Source organism: Chamaea fasciata, unplaced genomic scaffold, assembly GCF_029207755.1.
Source record: "Chamaea fasciata isolate MVZ Bird 193981 ecotype frontalis unplaced genomic scaffold, bChaFas1.0.hap1 SCAF_2, whole genome shotgun sequence".
Lineage (NCBI taxonomy): Eukaryota > Metazoa > Chordata > Aves > Passeriformes > Sylviidae > Chamaea > Chamaea fasciata.
The window spans coordinates 77529978-77550538 of NW_027094087.1; the positions used below are offsets into that span (position 1 = coordinate 77529978).

The following is a 20561-nucleotide window of genomic DNA, read 5'->3' on the forward strand; positions in this document are numbered from 1 at the left end:
TTCACTAAGAAAAAAATGTGCCTGACAAATTTTATAGTATTTTACAATGGAGTTCCAGCTTTCTTGGATAAAGGAAGAGCAAGGGATATCACCTACCTGGACTTGTGCAAATCATTTGACACTGTCCAGTATGACATCCTTGTCTCTAAACTGAAGACATGGATTTGACAGCTGGACCTCTTGGTGGCTAAGGAAGTGGCTGGATGGTCGCACGCATTTACTGCAATGGCTCAGTGTCCAGAGTCCAGTGACAAGTGGTGTTCCTCAAGGGCTGGTATTGGGACTAGCACTGTTTAACATCTTTGTCAGTGACATGATGGTGGGACTGAGTGCACCCTCAGCAGGTTTGCTCACAACACCCAGCTGTGCAGTGTGGTCAGTTGGAGGGAAGGGATGACATTCAGGGGACCTGGATAGGATAGGATAGGTGGGCTGATGCAAACCTCATGAAATCCAAGTGCAAGGTCTGGTACTTGAGACAGGGCAATCAAAGATGGGCTGGACAGAAAATGGCATGAGAGCAGCCCGGAGGAGAAGGACTTGGGAGTGTTCAGTGATGAGAAACTGAACATGAACCAATGTGCACCTGCAGAGCAGAAAGCCAACCATATCCTGGCTTGCATCAAAGTAGCATGGCCAGCAGGGTGAGTGAGGTGATCCTGCCCCTCTGCTCTGCTCTGCTCTGGTGAGATCCTAGCTGGAGCGCTGCAATCCAGCTCTGAGGCCCCCAGTATAGAGAGGACATGGACCTGTTGGAGTGAGTCCAGAGGTGGGCCACGAAGATGAGGAGAGGGCTGGAGCACATCTCCTATGAAGATAGGCTGAGAGAGTTGGAGTTGTGTATCCTTGAGAGGAGAAGGCTCCAGGGAGAACTTCTAGCAACCTTCCAGTGCCTAAAGAGGGAAACAAGACAGCTGGAGATGGGCTTTTTGAAAGGAAACAGTGATATTGCCCCATTCCTGGAAGCGTTCAAGGCCAGGATAAACGGGCTTTGAGAAACCTGATCTCATGAAAGGTGTCCCTGCCTGTGGAAGGGGGACTGCAACTGCCTGACCTTTAAGGCCTCTTCCAACTCAAACCACTCTGTGACTGAGCAGCTGAAAAATTTTAAGGAACTGAAAAATTAGGTCTACATAAAATCCATGGGAACAGAACCTGCAAAGTTAAACAGAAGCCTGTAGTGAGAAAGAACAGTTTACAATAAATTTCTTAGTTCCTTTGGGTAAAGTACAAGTTGTTTTCTGAGTACATTCTATGGGTCAAGCATTTTAGTTTTTAACTGTATGACCATGGCCAGTATTTCTATTTGCTTTCAAAGTATATCTCCTCTCTTTCATTATTAGGAGAAAATTAAAGGAAATGATGACTTGTAAGAAGTACGGGCAACGACAAACATAATTTCCTACTGCGTTTTGAGCACATATTACTTTTTACCACCTACAGAGTTAAGGATCTCAAAATACCACTTCAGGAGAAAGAATAAAGCAGCCATCCATGCCTCCTCCTCCAACTCTGTTTCCTACTAGCTGGTGTACAGTGATGGACCCAAATTGGGATAAAACTGTAATGACAGCTATAAATATTTATTTGAACTGCATTTGCTAGACACTGGTTCCACTGAATTGTTAACATTATCAGTAGTGGATTTAACAAAATAATACCGTACTCAAGTTGGCCAGGCATTTAAAATTCATCACTGTCTCTTACCTTCTCTTATGGCTGTCTTCTGAGCACAGAGCTTGGCATATCAGACCAATTAGGCAGAACCAAAGTGCTGCTAGTGCAATTATCCTCCAGTCGCTGACGGATTTAATGAGGGGTATGCAGCCCATTGACCAATCAAAACACAGCCACCAGGGACACAACAGCAACCATGCATTCAGTGAATAGTAGTAATTATAGTTTATAGCCTGTCAGTCAAAGAGAAAACAAACATTTATTTGATACTAAACTTGGGGGGGAAGGGGGCAACTTTAGTCCTTCCTTCTTCCCTCATTTCCCTTGTAACACAATAAAGAGGCCATGAATACTGTTAGACTGCAACTATTTACATATCCATTTCTATTACAGTTGTGAGATTAATCTTTAAATTTTCTTTAAACATAGCTAGGTGGCTGTCTAGCTCAGATCAGGGAAATGTGAATCTGTGCTGTCCAACCAATATTCATATATAAAAAGAACAATCTCGTACAACCGGACAAAACATCAACAGACATCACCCACTGTCTTTATCTTTCATTCTCCATCTCCAGAAAGATCCTTAATGCCACCAGAGGTACATAGCCAAGACATACTCCAAATACACCAGACTAGAACTTTGTGCTATTTTCTTTAGTTGTGAAAGAAGATGAAAAGTCAAACACAGTATGTGGAAAAGGGATGAAAATGCATAAAAACTCATTTTTTGCATGCATGGGAAAAACAGTGAGTAAATAGAGAAGTACTTCAATGTATACAGTGCATCCTAAATTGAACGCAAAGAATATACATGGTATACTTAAAAAAAAAATGGCAGAGAATTATCACAGCAGCACAAGTGAAGGTGACTCATGACACATATCTTGAAATGTAAAAACTACCCACTTTATTGTTTCCTAGAAGCACAGAAAACTCAATTTTAGGGCAAAGACAAATGCTCTGAGCTGGCCAGAAAAAAGCAACTTCATAACTTACTCTTACAAACAGACTGTCAGCAAATGAAGCTGGGTTGTCTACTTCAGTGAAAGCTGGTGGTCCTGTGCCCATAATCCTCCAGCGGATATAAAGTATGCCGGCCCCTCCACACATCAAAAGAGTTATCCTGAAAAGCAGCCCCTTCCTTAACAGCCCAGCATTCTACAGGAAACAAAGAAAGAAAGAAAACCACCTCATGCAGAAACAGTATTTGTTCTCTTACTCAACACATTCACATCCTTTTCACCTCGGTGTCAGAAAGAAAAAGCTACTCCTGTGCATTTTTGCTATCAGTTGACATTTTAATTGGAAAGTATTTTTGCAAACATTTTAATTTCCTTCTCAATCAGTAAACAAAACTTGTTAGTTCAAGAAGACACTCTTCTACAAATCCTCTGTAATTCTATAGCTGATGTAGTTTTACATGGCAGTTTCTGACAGGGAATTTGAAAGGAATACAGCCTTTAGTATACAGCATATTAAATTAAATTATCTTTTCTTTCTAAAATAGAGGATGATTATATTGGAGACTTTGTTTTAAATAGCTATTTCCAGCTGTCAGCTTGTCATGGAAATTTTTTGTTGACTTAGGTATCTTTAAAGGTGAAATTATAGGTATATACCAAGAAAACTGCACAGTTAGGAACTGAGAGAAATTAGAAACTGAATTAAAATTTGCACACCCAAAAACATGATTAGAATCTAATGACACCCAAATCACTTACTTCAGGGTAAATTACCCAAGATCAGAAAAAGTAGAAACTTGTGTTTGATCTACATTGGTTGGTTTACATCGTGCATTTTATAATATACACTTCAGGGTGTAAAGAAGGCAACTCACATAAAACATAAAGAAGTGATGGTAGAGACAGTAAATCTAACAGATTTTTATATCTTTTTCTCCAGAATGTATAACACTTTTCTCCAAGCAAACATCATTTTCATAAATTTAAAAAAAAAACATCAAAACCCAAACCAAAAAACAAGCCAGCGTACATTGTAGAGTTTTTTCAGGCTTCACCAGTGGAGACTGGAAACAGAATCATCAGTAAGTATAACAATACACCAGTGAAAGCTTTAGGATGGCACATAATTATTATTACCTCTTAGTGGAACATGCTCTTTAGCAAGGATCACCATAGATTTTTAGGATATCAATATATGTCTGAAGTTTAAAAAAATAAAAGTAGGCTGTCTGAACAAAGACAGACATCAGTGCACTGGTTGATGATACTTATTTTCTAAAATGATAGAAAAATTAAATTAAAAAAAAATTCAGATTGGTTTTTAGTATTTGTAATTGACCATGGAGTCATGATAAAATATTCAGTTGAATACCTAAGGATAAAGCAGTCTGTAATTTTGATTTTACATAAGCTAGCCTTTGTGCTCAATGATTGCTTCCAAGTTGGACATCTCAGTAACCAAAGTTACAACAAGGAGGATTTAAGAATGGTTTTCCTATAGAATAGCTTTTGGAGAAAATTGTACTATGAAAGAAAACACTTATAGTGAAAATTTATAACTGTTTTATGACAGATTAACAACAAAATCTGTTATCCTAGGGCTTCATTTCATTTAACAGTACATGCAGTATCTTAAAGGCCAGATTTCACAATTGTCACAAAATCTCTCAGTAGGCAGAATGTGAAAGTGGAAGAAGTGTTGTTGTATCCCTTCTGATTTAGAACTAACTGATATCCAGCATGAAACTGAAACCTGTCTCAATCAAGAAGAAAAAAAACCCTGTTCTTCCTTGAAGAGTTTTTAGGATCTGCTTTTCAACAAAGCAAAACAATCTTAGATACGCTTCCTTGAAAAGAGCAGAACAGATTTTTGCAGGTAACAGGAGCTAAAATTAATTACTTCTACCAAAAGAATAAGACAGAAAAGGCACATCTGATGTTTTCTTCACTGAGACAGAACCATTTAAAAGTTATTTTTTTAAACAGAAGCATCATGCTCTGAGCTCTTCATGCTTAAAGAATAATCCTCCAAAAAGGTTTGACTCTGACATTTCCTGGAATCATAGAATGTTTCGGGCTTGAAGGGATGCCATGGATATCTTTTGCTAGATCAGTTTGCTCAAAGCCCTGTCAAGTCTGGCCCAGAACACTTCCAGGGATGGGGCATCCACAATTTCTCTGGGTAACCTGTTCCAGTGCCTCACTACCCTCATCGCAAAAATTTATTACTGGTCAAACCCTGGAACCAGCTTCCTAGAGAGGTAGTCTCCCTGCAGCCTTCTCTTCTCCATTCAAGAAGGTCACTAGATTAGTCAGGCACAAGCTGCCCTTGGTGAAGCTCTGTTGGCGGTCTCCAGTCACCTCCCTGTCATTCATATGTTTTGACATAACTTCCAGGTGGATCTGTTCCATGATCTTACCGGGCACTGATGTGGGGCTGATTGGCCACTTATTCCTGAGGTTCTACTTATTACCTGTTGCTTCCAGTACTTAATTCTGAACTAGTTCTGCTTTAGATCCCTACAGCTCTACATGCTTCCCTTGTCATATTCTAGTTGACATTAGGCTCCTTATTCAGCAAAACTCACCAGCATCCCTATTTGCTGCCTGAAACACTCTGTAGTCCTCACTTAGCCCTTCTTGGTCAAATCTATCATTTCAGTTCTAGAGAATCTACTTCACCTGATCTCCCCTGCAGCTCCTCATTTCACTCATTGCAAAGGAATTTAAAAGCCCCACAGGACTTGTGCCACAGAAACATTAGTGAGACTCCTCTGCAGTGAAACCACTGACTGAAACAAAGTACAAGGAATATTCTTTTGCCTTGTTGAATGTTGGATGAGACTCTTGGCTGTTCAACAGCAGTGATGCTCTAGTAGGTGTAGGTCTATTTGGCTGTTATCCATCATTGATCTGAGGCTGATTGTTTCTGTTATTTGCTTGTCAGTGCCAATACTAGGTGCCAGACGCCACTTGAGACAATACCAGATAAAGTGACATCAATGAAAGTCAGAAAAATCAATCCTTAGCAACTATCAGTGCTTACACAACTTTTTCTTTTAAACTCCAAAGCTACTAGGACCCGTTAACATATTTTTAATGTACTTGTCTAACTATGTCATTGAGAATCTGAATAAATCTCTTCCTCTCTTTATTCTGACCAAACCCCACTCCAAGTCCATTTCAGGTGTATAGTTATTGACCCTGGAGCAACTGTTCCATACAACACTTCTAACACACTGAGAAAACTGTGGAAGGGATTTCACTATCCAGTGCAATTCTAACAATACCCCATTACTACTCATGTTGCTGCAAAGATGTCATAGCACATTGCCTTACTAGGCTGACTAACAATGCCTTTTTTGGTTGGTTGGTCTGTTTTTGGTTTTTTTGTTTTTGTTTTTTTCTTCCTGATTCTCAACAACAATAAAACTGCCAGAAGCTGAATCTGTCTTTTAGGACATAACTGTCTGCTGAACGGCTAGAATGAACAAAATCTGTAAGAATGAACAAAACATCCAGGGACTCACCTCCAATGCCTTGTCCTTATACAGTAACTTTCTAATGAGCTCCAAAAGATTTATCTTGTTAATCACCAGTGCATCAAACACAGCATTCAAACCCTAAAGAACCAAGAGAATAATAACAGCATAAGATGAAGCAGCTACCCACAAGTATTTTCTTTTAAATACATCCTGAACTGCACTTCTATCATGACTTACTCTATATCTTAATTCTGATTCCAAACAAGTAGAGAGATACATTGATAGTAATGATGGCAGAATGGTAGAGCTCAAATGAGTACAATAACATTTTACTGTAATGGGAATTCTCCTGCTACATGGAATAACCCTTCAGGGAATACTGTGCACCAACAAGCTAGATAACATATGCATGGTCACAACAGAAATCTGCTCTCCATCTTCTTCTCCAAATGTTCTGCAGTGTAAATGCTGCAGTCAAAAGGTAAGGCTTCTATCAGTGAGGTGGAGTTTCGTTAAGCTTTCTATTTATTTTTTGTTGTATGGTATCTTTGGAGTTCCAGGTTTCAGAAATACTGTTTTTAAAGGGTACAGACAAAGGCTCAGAAAGATTTAGCAGAGGTATCGGGCTTGCTTTTCTTGCAATTACAGCAATAAAAAAGTGCAAGTTGCTGGGGAAAAAAAGAAAAAAAGAAGAGTTCTATATGACACATAAAACTAGACTAGTTCCAGGTGAAGCGAAGAGCTGGCACACACTGGGAGGTACAAGCCCCTCGCTAACAGTCAAAGGGAAGGGACAGAAGATAGGTTAGAGTGTGGCTTCATGTGGTTCTATGTAGAAAGGCCACTTGGCAATTAAAAGGCTTTTGGCTCACTCACATGGAGATGGGAAGGCAAGAATTCAACTGAAAATCACATTCAGCCTTCAAGTAATCTTTTTAATGGGTGATTTAGCCCTTTATCCCTCTGACCTGTTCCCCTTAGCATAATAAATATAATCATTCTAGCAGTGCAACAGCAAACAAATAAAATCCCAAATCCAATAATAGTTCTGTGTCTGATAGCTCAAATAGTTCTTCATACTGCTAGAGTAAATAATTACACCATGTTTTTAGACAGTTCCTTAAGTTTTCCTTACAGACACCTTTGAAAAACACATTACTCTACAAACATCTATCAAAAAAACACATCCCAAATCAAGAAGTTTTCTGTAATATCTTTTCCCTTTTATTTTAGCAAGGACAAGAGGGTCCTTGCTGCAAAGAATTTTCTGATTCTTCTGCTTATCTATGTCAACTAAAGCTATAAATTGGACTTACTAATAAAGATATATGACTATATAAAAGGTAAAAATCACAGATACAGCATTTCAGGTGGCCAGTTTGGTCACCCAAAACAGTATTGCCTTCATTGAAGTTATAAAAAGCCAGACCACAATAAACACAAGCAATAACTACATCTGTTTCCACAAACAGATCCTTAAATAAGGGAGAAAAGGAAGAGATGCAGTACTAGAAGAGCATAAACAATAGCCCTAATTGTAATTACACTGTTCACAAAAGCAAGGGAATGCATCTTTTAAAAGTGCTCTCCTCTGGTTATATCTTTGTTCATGAGCCTTCAATGAGAAGTTTGTAGTCCTGCTATCTCAAGAATTATGTTCAAAAACAAGGGCAATGAAAGTGAAAATAATTCTGTAAAACCTCTAAACTTTAAAGTTTGAAGTTTTAAACTTTGAAGTTTAAAAAAATATATGCAACCTGCTTACAAAAGTTAAAGTGAAGAACTCTTAACAGATTGGCAAAGACATAGTTAAGACAGATCTACTAGAATAACTGCTTTTTGTCAACATTAACTAGTTTTCTCAACAGAATAAAAGGTCTGCATGTCATTAGCTGTGGAGAAGATTAATTCCTGTAGACTTTACAACTATACCTGACAGATGTTGAGGTCAAAATACAGTTAATAGGAAAATTCTTACCAGTATTGTAATTCCTTGCTCTTTGCACAGCATGGCTATTGCACCTAGGATAACACTCACCAGCACCCAGAATACAGAAAACGTATGTCCTTCCTTATCTGTAAAAATAAAGAATGCCACATCTTTTAGGCATTTTATAAATTTAAGGGTAAATTAAAATAAGAATTAAAAAAAAATAAACAGCTTTCAGTATCACAGTCTTTTCTACCAGTCAAGATCTGGATACGCAGACTTAGAACGCATAGGCCACTTCCTGCAATATGCTGGCATTTGTCCCTTTATTGCAGTGATTTTCTGTTCTTGGAGACATTAGAAATCTCCCTATTTGCTCCATGTTTTAGCCAGATTAATTAGAATGGCAGAGGCTTCACATAATTTTCACTATTTGTCATCTGCAAAGGTTAATTCCCAATATTTAGAGACATTTGTCATCCTTAGCTAGAGCTCTGTCATTTACTGGCCACTCTCTTCCAAGCTACCATAAGAACAAGAAATTCTTTATAATAGTTACTCATGAAGTGTCACACACACAAACTGTTTTAACTGCAGTCTAGTCTACAAAGGCACAATGAGCTGCTTCTCCAGAGCTGCTGCATATAGCAAGTGCCTCATGTCATTTTATTATCACTGCAATAGAATGCCATAGAGCTCAAAAATGTCAGCAGCTGAGCAGAAGCAGTCAGTCCTTGCACTCAGGAAGCAGTTTTACAGCAGGGTGAGGAACTCTGGGGTTAAGAGATCAAGAGCAACTACAGCTTCTACTCAAAGAAAAAGTCTTTAAAGACTGTACAGTGGAGCTGATTTTGGGTACTACAAGCAGGCATATCTGAGACGAATACAATAAACCCTACTTCAGCCAAGGTACTATCACACACAGAATACACAGGTACTTCACATTAAAACATATCTGTCACAACCTCTACTCCATAGGTGCAAGCAGCAGAGGGAAGCACTCTGCTCATTCAGAGGCAGTTGCTTAATTCAAGTAACATGGGCTCTACAGGCATCACAAGAATCAAACTTGGCATGTGAAAAAACAAAGTTGAACTCTGCATTCATTGACTGAATCCCTTTCCTACTTCCCTTGATCTTTAGAGCAGTTCTCCTCTACTGCTAATGCAGGTTTCACCCTCACTGCTTAAAGAGAACTGCAATAATGGTCTATGAAAAGGGTAAAAAGATTAAGATTAATTTCACCAGAAGTAAGCACCTACACCTAAGCTAGTACACTAGGTTTCCTTTATAACTGCCAGTGAGAAATCAACACCTTTTGAGATTAAGTCACCTAATTAAATGCAGCTGAACACCCTTCAGAGAAGTAACTCTGCACTGATGATACAAGGAAACCAGCACACTACCTCCAATGTTGTTGAGGCCAGACACAAATCATAACCATAAGTGTGAAAAGAATCGGCTGACATTGGCCTCCTCTTTCATTTTGAACCAGACTACTTCTTTTGTAGCAGAGAGCTTCACACTTTTAATACAAATATGCTGAAGAACAGATTTTGAGGTTGCTTCTAACACTCCTTTCTCACCTAAGAGTTCTAAAGCTTCAACAGAGTAAATACTAAGATGTTTGAGATTCATCCTTGCAATACATAAGAGGGCATTTGATCCTTCTCCCTTCAGCCCAAATTATGTCTCCAGAAATGAGGTAAGACTTAACATTAGAGGTGCAAATGTTATAAAGATAAAACAAAGCCTTCTTTTAGGAAAGAAGTCATACACATCTGAATAATGCCAAAACGTCAAGAAAATACAAAATGACTAAAGAGACATTGGAAGTAGAAAAATTAAAATGTAACAGGGAAACTCCAGCACACATCAATTATACAGAAGAACAGCTGAGGGTTGTAACTTATGGAGGAAAGAGCTTCAAAGTTTGTTCTACGAGTATTGCTAAGACAAAAAGAATTCTGTCTAAATACATCTCTTCAAGGAACTCTTCAACTTTTCAACCTTTGCAGTACAACAGACTGTTCAGACAGTTCTCGAAAGCCAGTTTTGTTTTTTGTTGTTGGGTTTTTTTTCTGTAGAAATCAACTACAACAGAGAATGCAAGGATAGAAGGCAAAGTTATTGACTGTGTTCACAAAATGACAACAAATCATCCTTAGTAAGTGTAAAAAGGAAAAAAATGAAGACAGCTGATAGACTTTACTGTGTTTATGGAAGTAGACTTTCTTCCACTGAGACGTTTCTTCTTCTCAGAATCAAATTCTAGTGGAAAGGAGTTAGGGTAACTAAGCACTTCTCAGAGCAGCAGTATTCACTACACAAATACAAATTATTCTAACACAAAGATAGTGGGAAGTATATATAGTAAGAGACCAGCTGGCAATTCAGAAATGCTTTGATGATTCAAAATATAAGAGTAATAGTAAAAAGGGAACTAGGTCAAATCATCAAGGACAAGTGTAATAGCAGCACAGTCATACAGCAAAACTAACACAGAAAGGTCACATCACAAAATGAGAAAAAGGTAATGTATGTAAAGAAAGAAACCCCACAATTCCATGGATATATTAGTAAGAAGAGTAATGAGGAAGGAGTTATTCCAATAGTAATTGAGAAATAAAATGGACAATGCCAAAAAACCAGAAGTGTTCTCTGGCCTTTTTCCTTATTTTTTTCCCCAAAAGCTCAGTTGCAATCAGATGGTGAGTACAGCATCAGCAGAAAGGAAGAACAAAAGCAAGAACAGAAAACTACAAGACACAGAATTCATAGAGAAGTTAATCTGTTTTAAATTACGATTGGTTACATTCACTTCAACGGGTCCTATACAAACCCAGAGTAACCTCAACTATTACCTCTGAGAAGTCATGAAAAATACATGAGAATCCAGGAGTTTGTAATAAAATAAAGCAATGCCTACATGTCTACTTTTGAAAAGGAGCAAAAATATTAAAGGATAGACTATAGATGCAAAGCTAAGCTGACTGGTCAAAATGACAAGAAATCACTACACCTAGACAAAATATTTTTTGGGTGATACTCTAAAACATGAAAGAATATGATTAATTGTTTGCCAATTTTAGTCATTTATATAGAACTAAGTATAACTTTTGACTTGGGCAGAAAAAAAAAAAAGTCTTCCTGATAAAAGGTAATCTGTAAACATCCTATGCCTTGACTTTGTAAAGGCATGAGAATACCCCCGGAAGCAGTGTGAAATATGCCACAAAAAATATGGGCTGCATGAAGTTGTTATAAAATGGGTACAAATAACAGCTGGAAAGCTACAGTAAGATACTAGCTTGCTGTGAAAGAAAGTAAGGATTACATTCTGTACTGGATTCTTCCTTTGTCCTTACTCCATTTGGATGATGGAATAAGAAATATGCTTTTTAAGACCAGAAGTGCTGCCAGGCTGCAATGGCCAGGAAGCACACAAAGGAGAAGTCAGAATTCCATTGACAAACTGGAAAAACCAAGGAATGATATAACAGCTTGGTTTGGAAGGGATCTTATGGATCATCTGATTCCAAACCCCTTGCCACAAGCAGGGTCACCTTCCACTAGACCAGGTTGTTCAGACCCCCATCCAATCTGGCCTGGAGGAATGGTCTAGCCAAATAGAAGAAAACTGAAGCCATTCAATAGGCACATGCTCAAAGTTGTGCATAAATAACTTTCTTGTGAACATCCCAAGTCTCAGATGCAAGAAATGTCTCAGCTTGCCCAGCAAAGTCCAGCTTAAGCATGGACTCACAAAGACGATAAAAACACACGGAGAAAGAGAAATAATGAAGGTCCCCAAAACTGAGCATCAAAGACCTGGACTTCAGTAAGGCCTTCAAACAGTTTCCCATAAGATCCTCACAGAGAAGCTGTTGCTGAATAGGCTGGATGTGCAGACAGTGAGGTGGACTGAAAACTATCTGAACGACTTATCCAGAGGGTGATGGTCAGTGGCACAACATCTAATGGAAGGCAAGTGTACTCAGGGGTCAATACTGGGTCCAGTCCTATCCAACATCTTCATTAATGACTTGGATGATGGGGCAGAGGGTACCCTCAGCACATTTGCTGAGGGCACACAGAAGGACCATGTCAGGCTGGAGAAATGGTCTGGCAGGAACCTCATATGGTTTACAGAGTGAAACTGCAAAATCCTGCAGGAAAGCCTCCTGGACAATTGGCTCTAGGTGACGCTGTGTGGGCAGGTCAGCTCAGGTGACCTCAAGGCCCCTCCAAGTTCAACCACTCTGTGATTCTGTAAACAAGATCTCCCTGAAAAGCACTATCTTTGTTCCTTTTTTTTTTTTTGCAGGCTCAAAAAAATCAACTGTTATACAGAGAATTGTAATATTATCAAAAATCACCAGTGATTAAACTTCAGAGAGAAAGAATTTCAATTGAGAAACATTTTATTTCATGCTTGTTCCTGGGTCAATTTGCAGAATACCTCTCCATCTCCACCACCCCCTGCCTCAACTGCAGGAATCTCAGTAAAGTAGGCTGGCAAAACAGATACAAAAGACCATCATTCAGCAATGCTTTCAATTTTATCTTTTTTTTTTAAAACAGTGATTTGAAAATGTAAAGCACTGCGTAAGTGCTTATTATGAGATATACACATGCCAGCAGAAGTACTCAGTCTAACAAAGCATATTCCCCTAATATGGCGCTGCTTCCCACCAGAAAAATCTTGTGTCAGAAAACGAAACCAATCTTTCATTGGCACCTGTGCCTGGTTGAAACTGGTACTCCATATTGTGAGTGGGCATTCTGCCACTCTAACAGATGGACAAAATTGTAAGCGTGCCAATGAAATAGAGTACTTGCTTATTTTTTTTTAAGCTGGAAAAATACAGTGTTTCTACACAAACCCAAAAAGCGTTGCTCAGATGGTCCCTCTTTAGGAGTATATCCAGTCTGAAAGTTGAGGGGATTCAATAAAATATCTATATAAACCACAAACAAGCCATGAGAACTCCAACATTTAGACTGCTAGACTTGAGTATAAGCATTCCTAGGGCAAAGTTGCATACACAAAATGTTTTATAGTGGTGAATTGACTGATCCTAAATTTACGAGCAACACATTGACAGCACACTTAAACACTAATCCTATTTCAACAGACCTTATTTTCTAGTGTCCTAAATCCACAGGTCAATGAAAACAAACTCCTTAGAAGTGAAGGATATGAAGAAAAAGCTACCTTTAAACTACCAAGTTTAGTTTTATTGCAAAGCCAAACTAACACTATCCAAAGCAATTACTACCAAAGCAATTACTACTACACTTAGGCATTCAGCATTTCCTTCTTGATGCCCAGCTTAGCAACTTAAGAGTCAGCCAGGTGACAGCTTGGAGCACTTTAAGGAGTCACCATCTTAAGGTGAAACACAGCAACTGATTTTGTGAAAGCACCTACTCCTCTGAAGGTTGAAGCAGCGTAAGTTATGTTGAGCTCCTGCAGGAAGTTTTAATTTCTAACTGAAACAGATCACAAACACTCATACATTCTATTAATGTGCCTTGTCTGTGGGGATGGTGTCTTCCAGCTGAACTGCTACAAATATTCTTCTAATCAAGCTCTAAGATTTCCCCACTTGTGAATTGCTAAGCAAAGGGGGCAGAATTAGCTAATCTTAAAAGACCACATAAGAAACCATTGTTAGAATTAAGCCCAAGATCTCCTTGTGTGTCTCCAAATGTATGTACTACTGGAGCTCAGCTCAGTGTTTCACTTAATAATGATATTACAGTAGGAAATGCCATTCCTAAACGTATCCCACCATCTCAAACTCATTACCTGAAGGCCACACTGAAGGAAGCATCTATTCCCTGAATTACAACATCTTGGAGTGAAAGCTAGCATTAATTCTACAAGAAAAAAGGTCATTTTGTTTCCTCAGCCAACTAAAATAATAATATTGTTAGGTTTTTCACTTACAACTATTCCCTCCCAATGTGTTCAAATATGAACGGTAGGGCACACAGTTGAAAAATCAGGGCCCACATGTTTAAAAATAGTAAATACCTCTTGACCAATTGCACAATAGCTAACAAATTCCCCATATCTTAACAATGATGTCTTTCACACAGGAGATTTAAATGTTTCCATTCTGTAGGAAAACTTCCATAATATAAACCTCCAATATTCACAAAACTCATCACTACTTTGCATGCTTTATTAAATTCGCAATGAACTAGTAGATGATTAATTGACATCTATACAGCACAAAACAGAAACACACAACCAGCACAAAATAATTTTTAGATGTCATAGCATATGAGCAAAGAGTTGATCCTGTATTTAATATCTACACCAATATTAGTCACATGGAGTAAGTCATGAACTCCTCATTTTACGTTACTCAGAGATTGCCAATGCAGATGGCAAATACATGCAACTGAATCGCTGTCAAAACTGAAGACAAAGCTAGGCAAAAATGAACACTACAGCAGTTTTAAATTGCCTTATGAATTCCCAGAGAAGCTGCATTAAAATTCAACAAAGTTAATAACCCACAATTCCCTTCAGAACATACCTAAACAGTTGTCAGCTCTTGCTGTCTCCAAAGCCTATGCAGTGGATTTGTCCCCACAGTTGTGTTTAAAATAGCAGGACAGAATGAGAACAACAGATTAGTTCCTTGCAATTATAAATGTTATCCTTTCAAAGACGCTAACTTCAAAAATGGTATACTGGGAAAAAGTAACACAATTGTAGAACTTCAGTAAGACATAATTATAGCCCACATAATTAAATGCCTATACTTAAAAAAAAAAAAAAAAAGCTTCAGATTCTGGCTTAAAGAAACTGTCTACCCAAAAATCCACTGAAACCACAAATAAATCAGGTAAACAAGCTGCAGTATATCTTGAGCTCTACAAAACCCATTATTTTCCTTTGGAAGTTTTCCATCCTGACACTGATATTTTCCTGATCTCCTGACTGTTTTCACTATTACATATACTTTCCCCATAGTACTTTCAAATCCTCTTCAGACATTTTATGAGCTCCTACTCCTACACAAAAAAGAAAAAAAAATTAAAAATCTTTATATTCATTTTCTCAAGTGAAAATAAGTCTCTCACATATGATTTTGACCCCTTTTCTTTAAAGAATGACAATTCATTAACTGCATCTAAACTACTGAAACACAAACAGATTTTTTGAATTCAGTCACACACAAATTTCACATTGCCTTGCTGCAACAATAGTCAGGTTCATTATTAAAAACTTGGATAATCTGTCTGATAATAGCATCGGGATGCTGCTGGTAGCAAACAATATATGTTACTGACCCAACCACATCGGTAGCATCACATCAGGATGCTTTTCAATGTTTGTTTTGCTCTGATGCTCACTTAAAGTTCATGAAATAAAAACAAACTGGCATCAAACACGTTTTGGTAACCTTATTCAAAAGACAATACAAATGCAATCCACAAATCTTGATGGTCTTAAGAGTTGTACCCACTTTAAAGTGCTCCAAAAGAGTCACACTACAAGACGTCTATTAGTAACAATTAAACAAAACAAAAACAAACAAAAATATCAAGCTTTGATAATTCTCCTACTCTTTGTAAAAATTTGGTGAGCTAAGCTCTATATAAATGTGACAACCAAATCCAGGAACAAAGACACATGCAGTTGACCTACAGTTTAGGGCCACACTTTGCCTTTAATATACAAAAAGCCCAGCAGGACAAAAGGAAAAAGGATGTTAGAACAAACCAGTACAATCCACTTTTGTGTAGGATCACCATAAAGCATCTCTATTTGATTAGGAACATAACCTGATACAGAGGGGTTTTTGGTTGTTTTCTCCCTCTCTTTCTCACAAAGACTATTCCACAAAGATAAATTACCTTCTTGGTCTGACCTAGAAAATGATGTAGTAACAGCTCTTAGCTTGCTCTAGAGCTACCAACATGCATTGGCAGTTTCACAGACATTCTGGATCATGAGGATTTGACATCAGAAGGACAACATTCTAAGAGAAGAAAAAGTCCTTTTTCTTTCCTTCTTAGGAGGCATTGTCTAAGTCTGCTTTTTAAATTATATGTGCATATTTTCAAAATGCATGTTCTTATATTCACAGTGAGACCACCTTACATTTGGGATTGACTCCCTCAATCTATGCAGAATCAAATTCAGCTAAAGCCAGATAAAAGTTCTTTACTCCTTATTTAACCTTTTGTTTGAGACTACCTAGAAGAACTGTTCACAAAACAAGGAAATTCATACCAAGGCTAAAACTTTTTATTCACTTTGCAAACCCACTGAAGAGTCATATTCTACCACAGCCACTTCCTGTATTTGGCTACCTTTTCCTAAAGCCTTTCATACAAAGAATCGCAGGAACAGCTCAGTTTGGAAGGGGCCTCCAGAGATCACTGGGTCCAATCTTTGCAGGAAAGGGAGCCTAGATGAGATCACCTAGAGCCCTGTCCAAATGCATCTTGAAAACCTCCAGTCATAGGGACTCGGCCGCATCTCTGGGGAGGCTGCTGCAGTAATTGATTGGTTTTGCTGTAAAAAAATTCCTTCTTACATCAAGGTGAAACCTTTCCCAGCGCAACTGCACCCACTGCCCCTTGTCTTGGTCATGTAGCTCCTTGTGAAGAGAGAGCCTCCATTCTCTTTGTAGCTGCCCTTTCCAATCCAGACATCCCCCTCTCCTACATAAGCACTCACATTCAAACAGCTGCAGGTTGGACAAACCTCCCCTCCACAAAGGAAAAAAAGAAAAAAATTAACATAAGGGCAGCAAGTAAAACTGCTTGTGGTCCTTTGTGGGGTTCAGCTAGGGGATAGATGGATACAATGGTGAACAGGATTCTTGTTTGGAGGGGATATGACAAGCTGGAGGAATGGGCCTCATGAAAATCAAACACAACACCATGCAACAATTAAGGCCTGGGCAGCAGCTCTGCAGAAAAAGGTCTTGAGTGCCTGGTTGATAAGCTCCTGGCTGATGAGTCAGTAGTGTGCCTTTGCAGCAATCAAGGTGAAACACTCAAGTATGTAACCTGGATACAAGTTCTTGTGTCCAGAGAAAGTCTAAACTTCTTCAAGAAGTTGCTGAGGGAAAAGCAGGCAGTGAAGGTGACAGAAAACTGACCTGAAAGACAATGCTGGCAGACTGTAATTTTCCTTGGCAAAATAGCTTAATAGACACATCTGCTCCTCTATTATGATGTAATACGCAATAAAAAAATCAGTAAGGGCTGCTTAATATCTTGTCTTTGCAACATTTTCCTTCTTCTGTATCAATGACACAATTTTCAGTCCAAATATATTATTACATTGACACTGATTTCTAAAAGCGATTAAACTGGCCTTCACAAGCTGAAGAGCATCCTTAACCAGAATATACATCCTTTATCATTCCCAAGATGTCCTCTATAACAAAATAATTATGGGGTCTTATATAAGTGTCTCCAGTGGTCATCCGAAGAATTTGGCTCTTGAATTCTTCAGGCAAAGATTATTACCCCTGCCATATAAGCATATCTGTCTACCCGAGACATTGGAAGACAGATAAGGCAATACTTTGATTTGTCTATCTTACTCTACCACTAACAGAAGAAACATCATAACCACAATCATATCCAGGTGAGAAAAGAACAAACAAACAAGCCAGAACCCAAGGCAAATTTTCATCAAGAAATCATTAGCTCAGTTGAAAGAAATTAAACCTACTCAAAGGGAAGAAAAATATATCCGAAGTAAACAGGAATCATCCTAAGTAACATTTGAAATGGCAAGAGAAACTTATTATAACAGCAATAGAAATATGCACAATAGTTCCAAACAATCTAAACTGAACCAGCAGGAGCTGTTCACAGCATCTCACAGCTCACTGTGGATTAGCTCACTCCCCTCAGCCCACACTGAGGTCTCTGTGATGCCGTAAGTATGTTGTTAGGCCAGATCACAAAGTCAGCTCAGGCACCTCTGAAATACCCTGCCAGCTCTAGCTAATCATTACAGGCCATGCCCACTGAACAACAGACACACTCTTCACAACACAGCTCCTTGTGGGTTCACCAAATGACTCCCGTATTTCGTCTGGTAGAGCACATTCAGACACCAGACTGCATGTCCTGCACAGCTTTTCACAGTCTTTCTTGTGTGCTTATTTAACAGAGCCCCAAGATAATTTCTCCACAACTGTATTTGAACTGCCAACCTGCATTCAGATCAAATAATACCAGAGATCTGAAAGCTCACTTGAAAATACATCTGCCAAGAAATTTTTCATGTTAAACACAGCTGTCTTACAAAAAGTCTATGAGTAACACTATATTCAGCATTATATGCCAGCACTTGCATATTGCAGGAATTTAGAAGGCTTAGTCATAGGAATAATTCTTTGCAGTTCATTAAAAATACAAGTAACATTCCAAAAAGTTGACTTCCATTTAAGACATCCCAACATAATGCCATAAAGAGCAGTAAAATATTTAAGCATATACATTTGTAGGTTTATTTCTAAAATATTTATTAAAATACTTCATTAAACTTCTAAACAATAAAACATTTAGCAAATAAGCCTATCATAAAGTGGACTTTTCTTAAATTAAATTCAGTGTTTAACAAGAATTAGGGACAGCAACCTTTTCAGAATTTCTAACAATAACTAGCTGCTAAAGCAGATTTAAAAGAATATATATTTTATGAAGGTAAACAAATCAATCAGACATTTTAAATTTTGCTATACTTCAATGAAATGTACAAATCCTAAAAACATACACAATAGGAAATTAAAGGGGCAAACAATGCTTACTTTCTCTAAATGCTTTACAGTAGCCAAGGAATGACAACAAGAAGAACAGGGCACACAGTAGGTCAGCTCTGCCAACAATCCCAGCAACCTTTCAAAAAAAAGAAGTTTCAAATTACTGCATTTTCATTCTTAGAAAACCTCAAGTAAAGGAACACATGCAAAGTGAAATATATAATAGAATAAAACTGTATCACTTTTTTTTTTCTTTAACTTGGCTAACTGGATTGATTATATCCAATTTTTAAGATGCATCCTATTTTTTATTGGGTATTGCTTAGTATCAACTACATAAATGGTTTGGCTTTGGTTTATGGAATTTTTTTTAAGACATGAAGGAGGACTTCACTGAATTAAATTTAGACTCTACACAATTCCGTCTGTTTTTTGGATCAAACTGCATTTCAGCAGAACACTTAGAAAACATGAAAATATAAACCAGTTTGGGTTGGAAGTGACTTTAAATACCATCTCCTTCCGACCCTTTCACTGGACCAGGTTTATCAGAACTCCATCCTGGCCATGAACACTTCCAGGGATGGAGCATCTACAACTTTTCTGGGCAGCCTGTGCCAGTGCCTCACCACCCTCACACTGAAGAATTTCCTCCTAATATCTAACCTAAATCTACTCTCTTTCAATTTGAAGCCATTACATGGCTTGGAAGCCAAACATCCTGAACCACAATTAAATTGGCAGCTCTGCTGAAACACAAATCAAAACTGTTCACTTTCAGAAGACAAGCCAACCTTCAAATTGCAATCTGAACACTGAGAATGGACAAATAGCTTCCAGCTTGCAGATTCAGGGGAAAAAAAAAGAATCCCCCTCTGGCAGTCTTTTGTGTTACATTAACTGACTGCATTAGAGCAACCTCCAACTGCATCTTGAAACAGAAGTTGTGCTAATGCAAAAGAAAATGAGAAGCACATCCTGGGACCTCTATACTTGAGATCTATTCCAACCTGTTTAAATCAAGCACAATCTCAGCACTATCTGGAAGCTTTGGTTCAAGCCCCTAAACTGTATTTACAATAACTTGCTGAGACAGAGCAAGACACTTTTGGATCTTCAATTTCCAATTACACAAGTGTCAGGATAACATCACAAATTTTTTGTGAAAATCATGACAATGGAGCTGGTAGGGGACTCTATAGGTCCTGATCCTGAAACCCCACTAGAACATACACCCAGAGCAAGGATCATGGAAATACCCCCTTTTTTTGTCTAGCTCTGCTTCCTAGACTGCTGAGTTCCATGTTTTCAGGAGATGTACAGAAGTGGGGCAGAACAGCTACAGGTTTTCTTTTTAAATTCACTTTTTGTGATCATATTTCAGGGACAAAAGCAGAAACTTCAGTTTTTGTATAGTATACCAGTTGTCCTATTTTGTGTGTGGAAGAGAAAGAGGAAAGTAAAAAGAGCATTTTTTGTATCAGGGCAACATGATGGAGCAATTATTTCTAAATAACATCAGAGAAAGAGAAGGGTAGAGGCATGAGAGTATGACTGATTCCACTGCAGAGACTCTCTCCCACTTTTACCCTCAGCTTCACTTGAGCACTGTAAAAGAAAAAGTTGTTGGACTCCTAAATTCAGTTCAGAACTTCTTGATTTATCTACAGCTGTGCACCTAACTTCTCTGCTGCTGCTTCTATCATACAAAGGAATTATGAGAATTAACTCAATAGCTGTGGAGTACTTT

The 20561-nt window shown here is 38.2% G+C and overlaps 1 protein-coding gene across 1 annotated transcript in view; it reads right to left on the minus strand.

Annotated features, from left to right (window-relative positions):
- Positions 1 to 20561, minus strand: part of TMTC4 (transmembrane O-mannosyltransferase targeting cadherins 4) — a 54262-nt gene that overhangs the window by 21805 nt on the left and 11896 nt on the right. The window contains exons 5-9 of the mRNA XM_066176412.1: positions 18860 to 18947; positions 8103 to 8200; positions 6170 to 6262; positions 2674 to 2835; positions 1708 to 1910 (exon numbers count right to left, since the gene is read on the minus strand). Of these exons, the coding sequence (XP_066032509.1) occupies positions 1708 to 1910; positions 2674 to 2835; positions 6170 to 6262; positions 8103 to 8200; positions 18860 to 18947 (644 nt within the window). The remainder of the gene's footprint in view (positions 1 to 1707; positions 1911 to 2673; positions 2836 to 6169; positions 6263 to 8102; positions 8201 to 18859; positions 18948 to 20561) is intronic.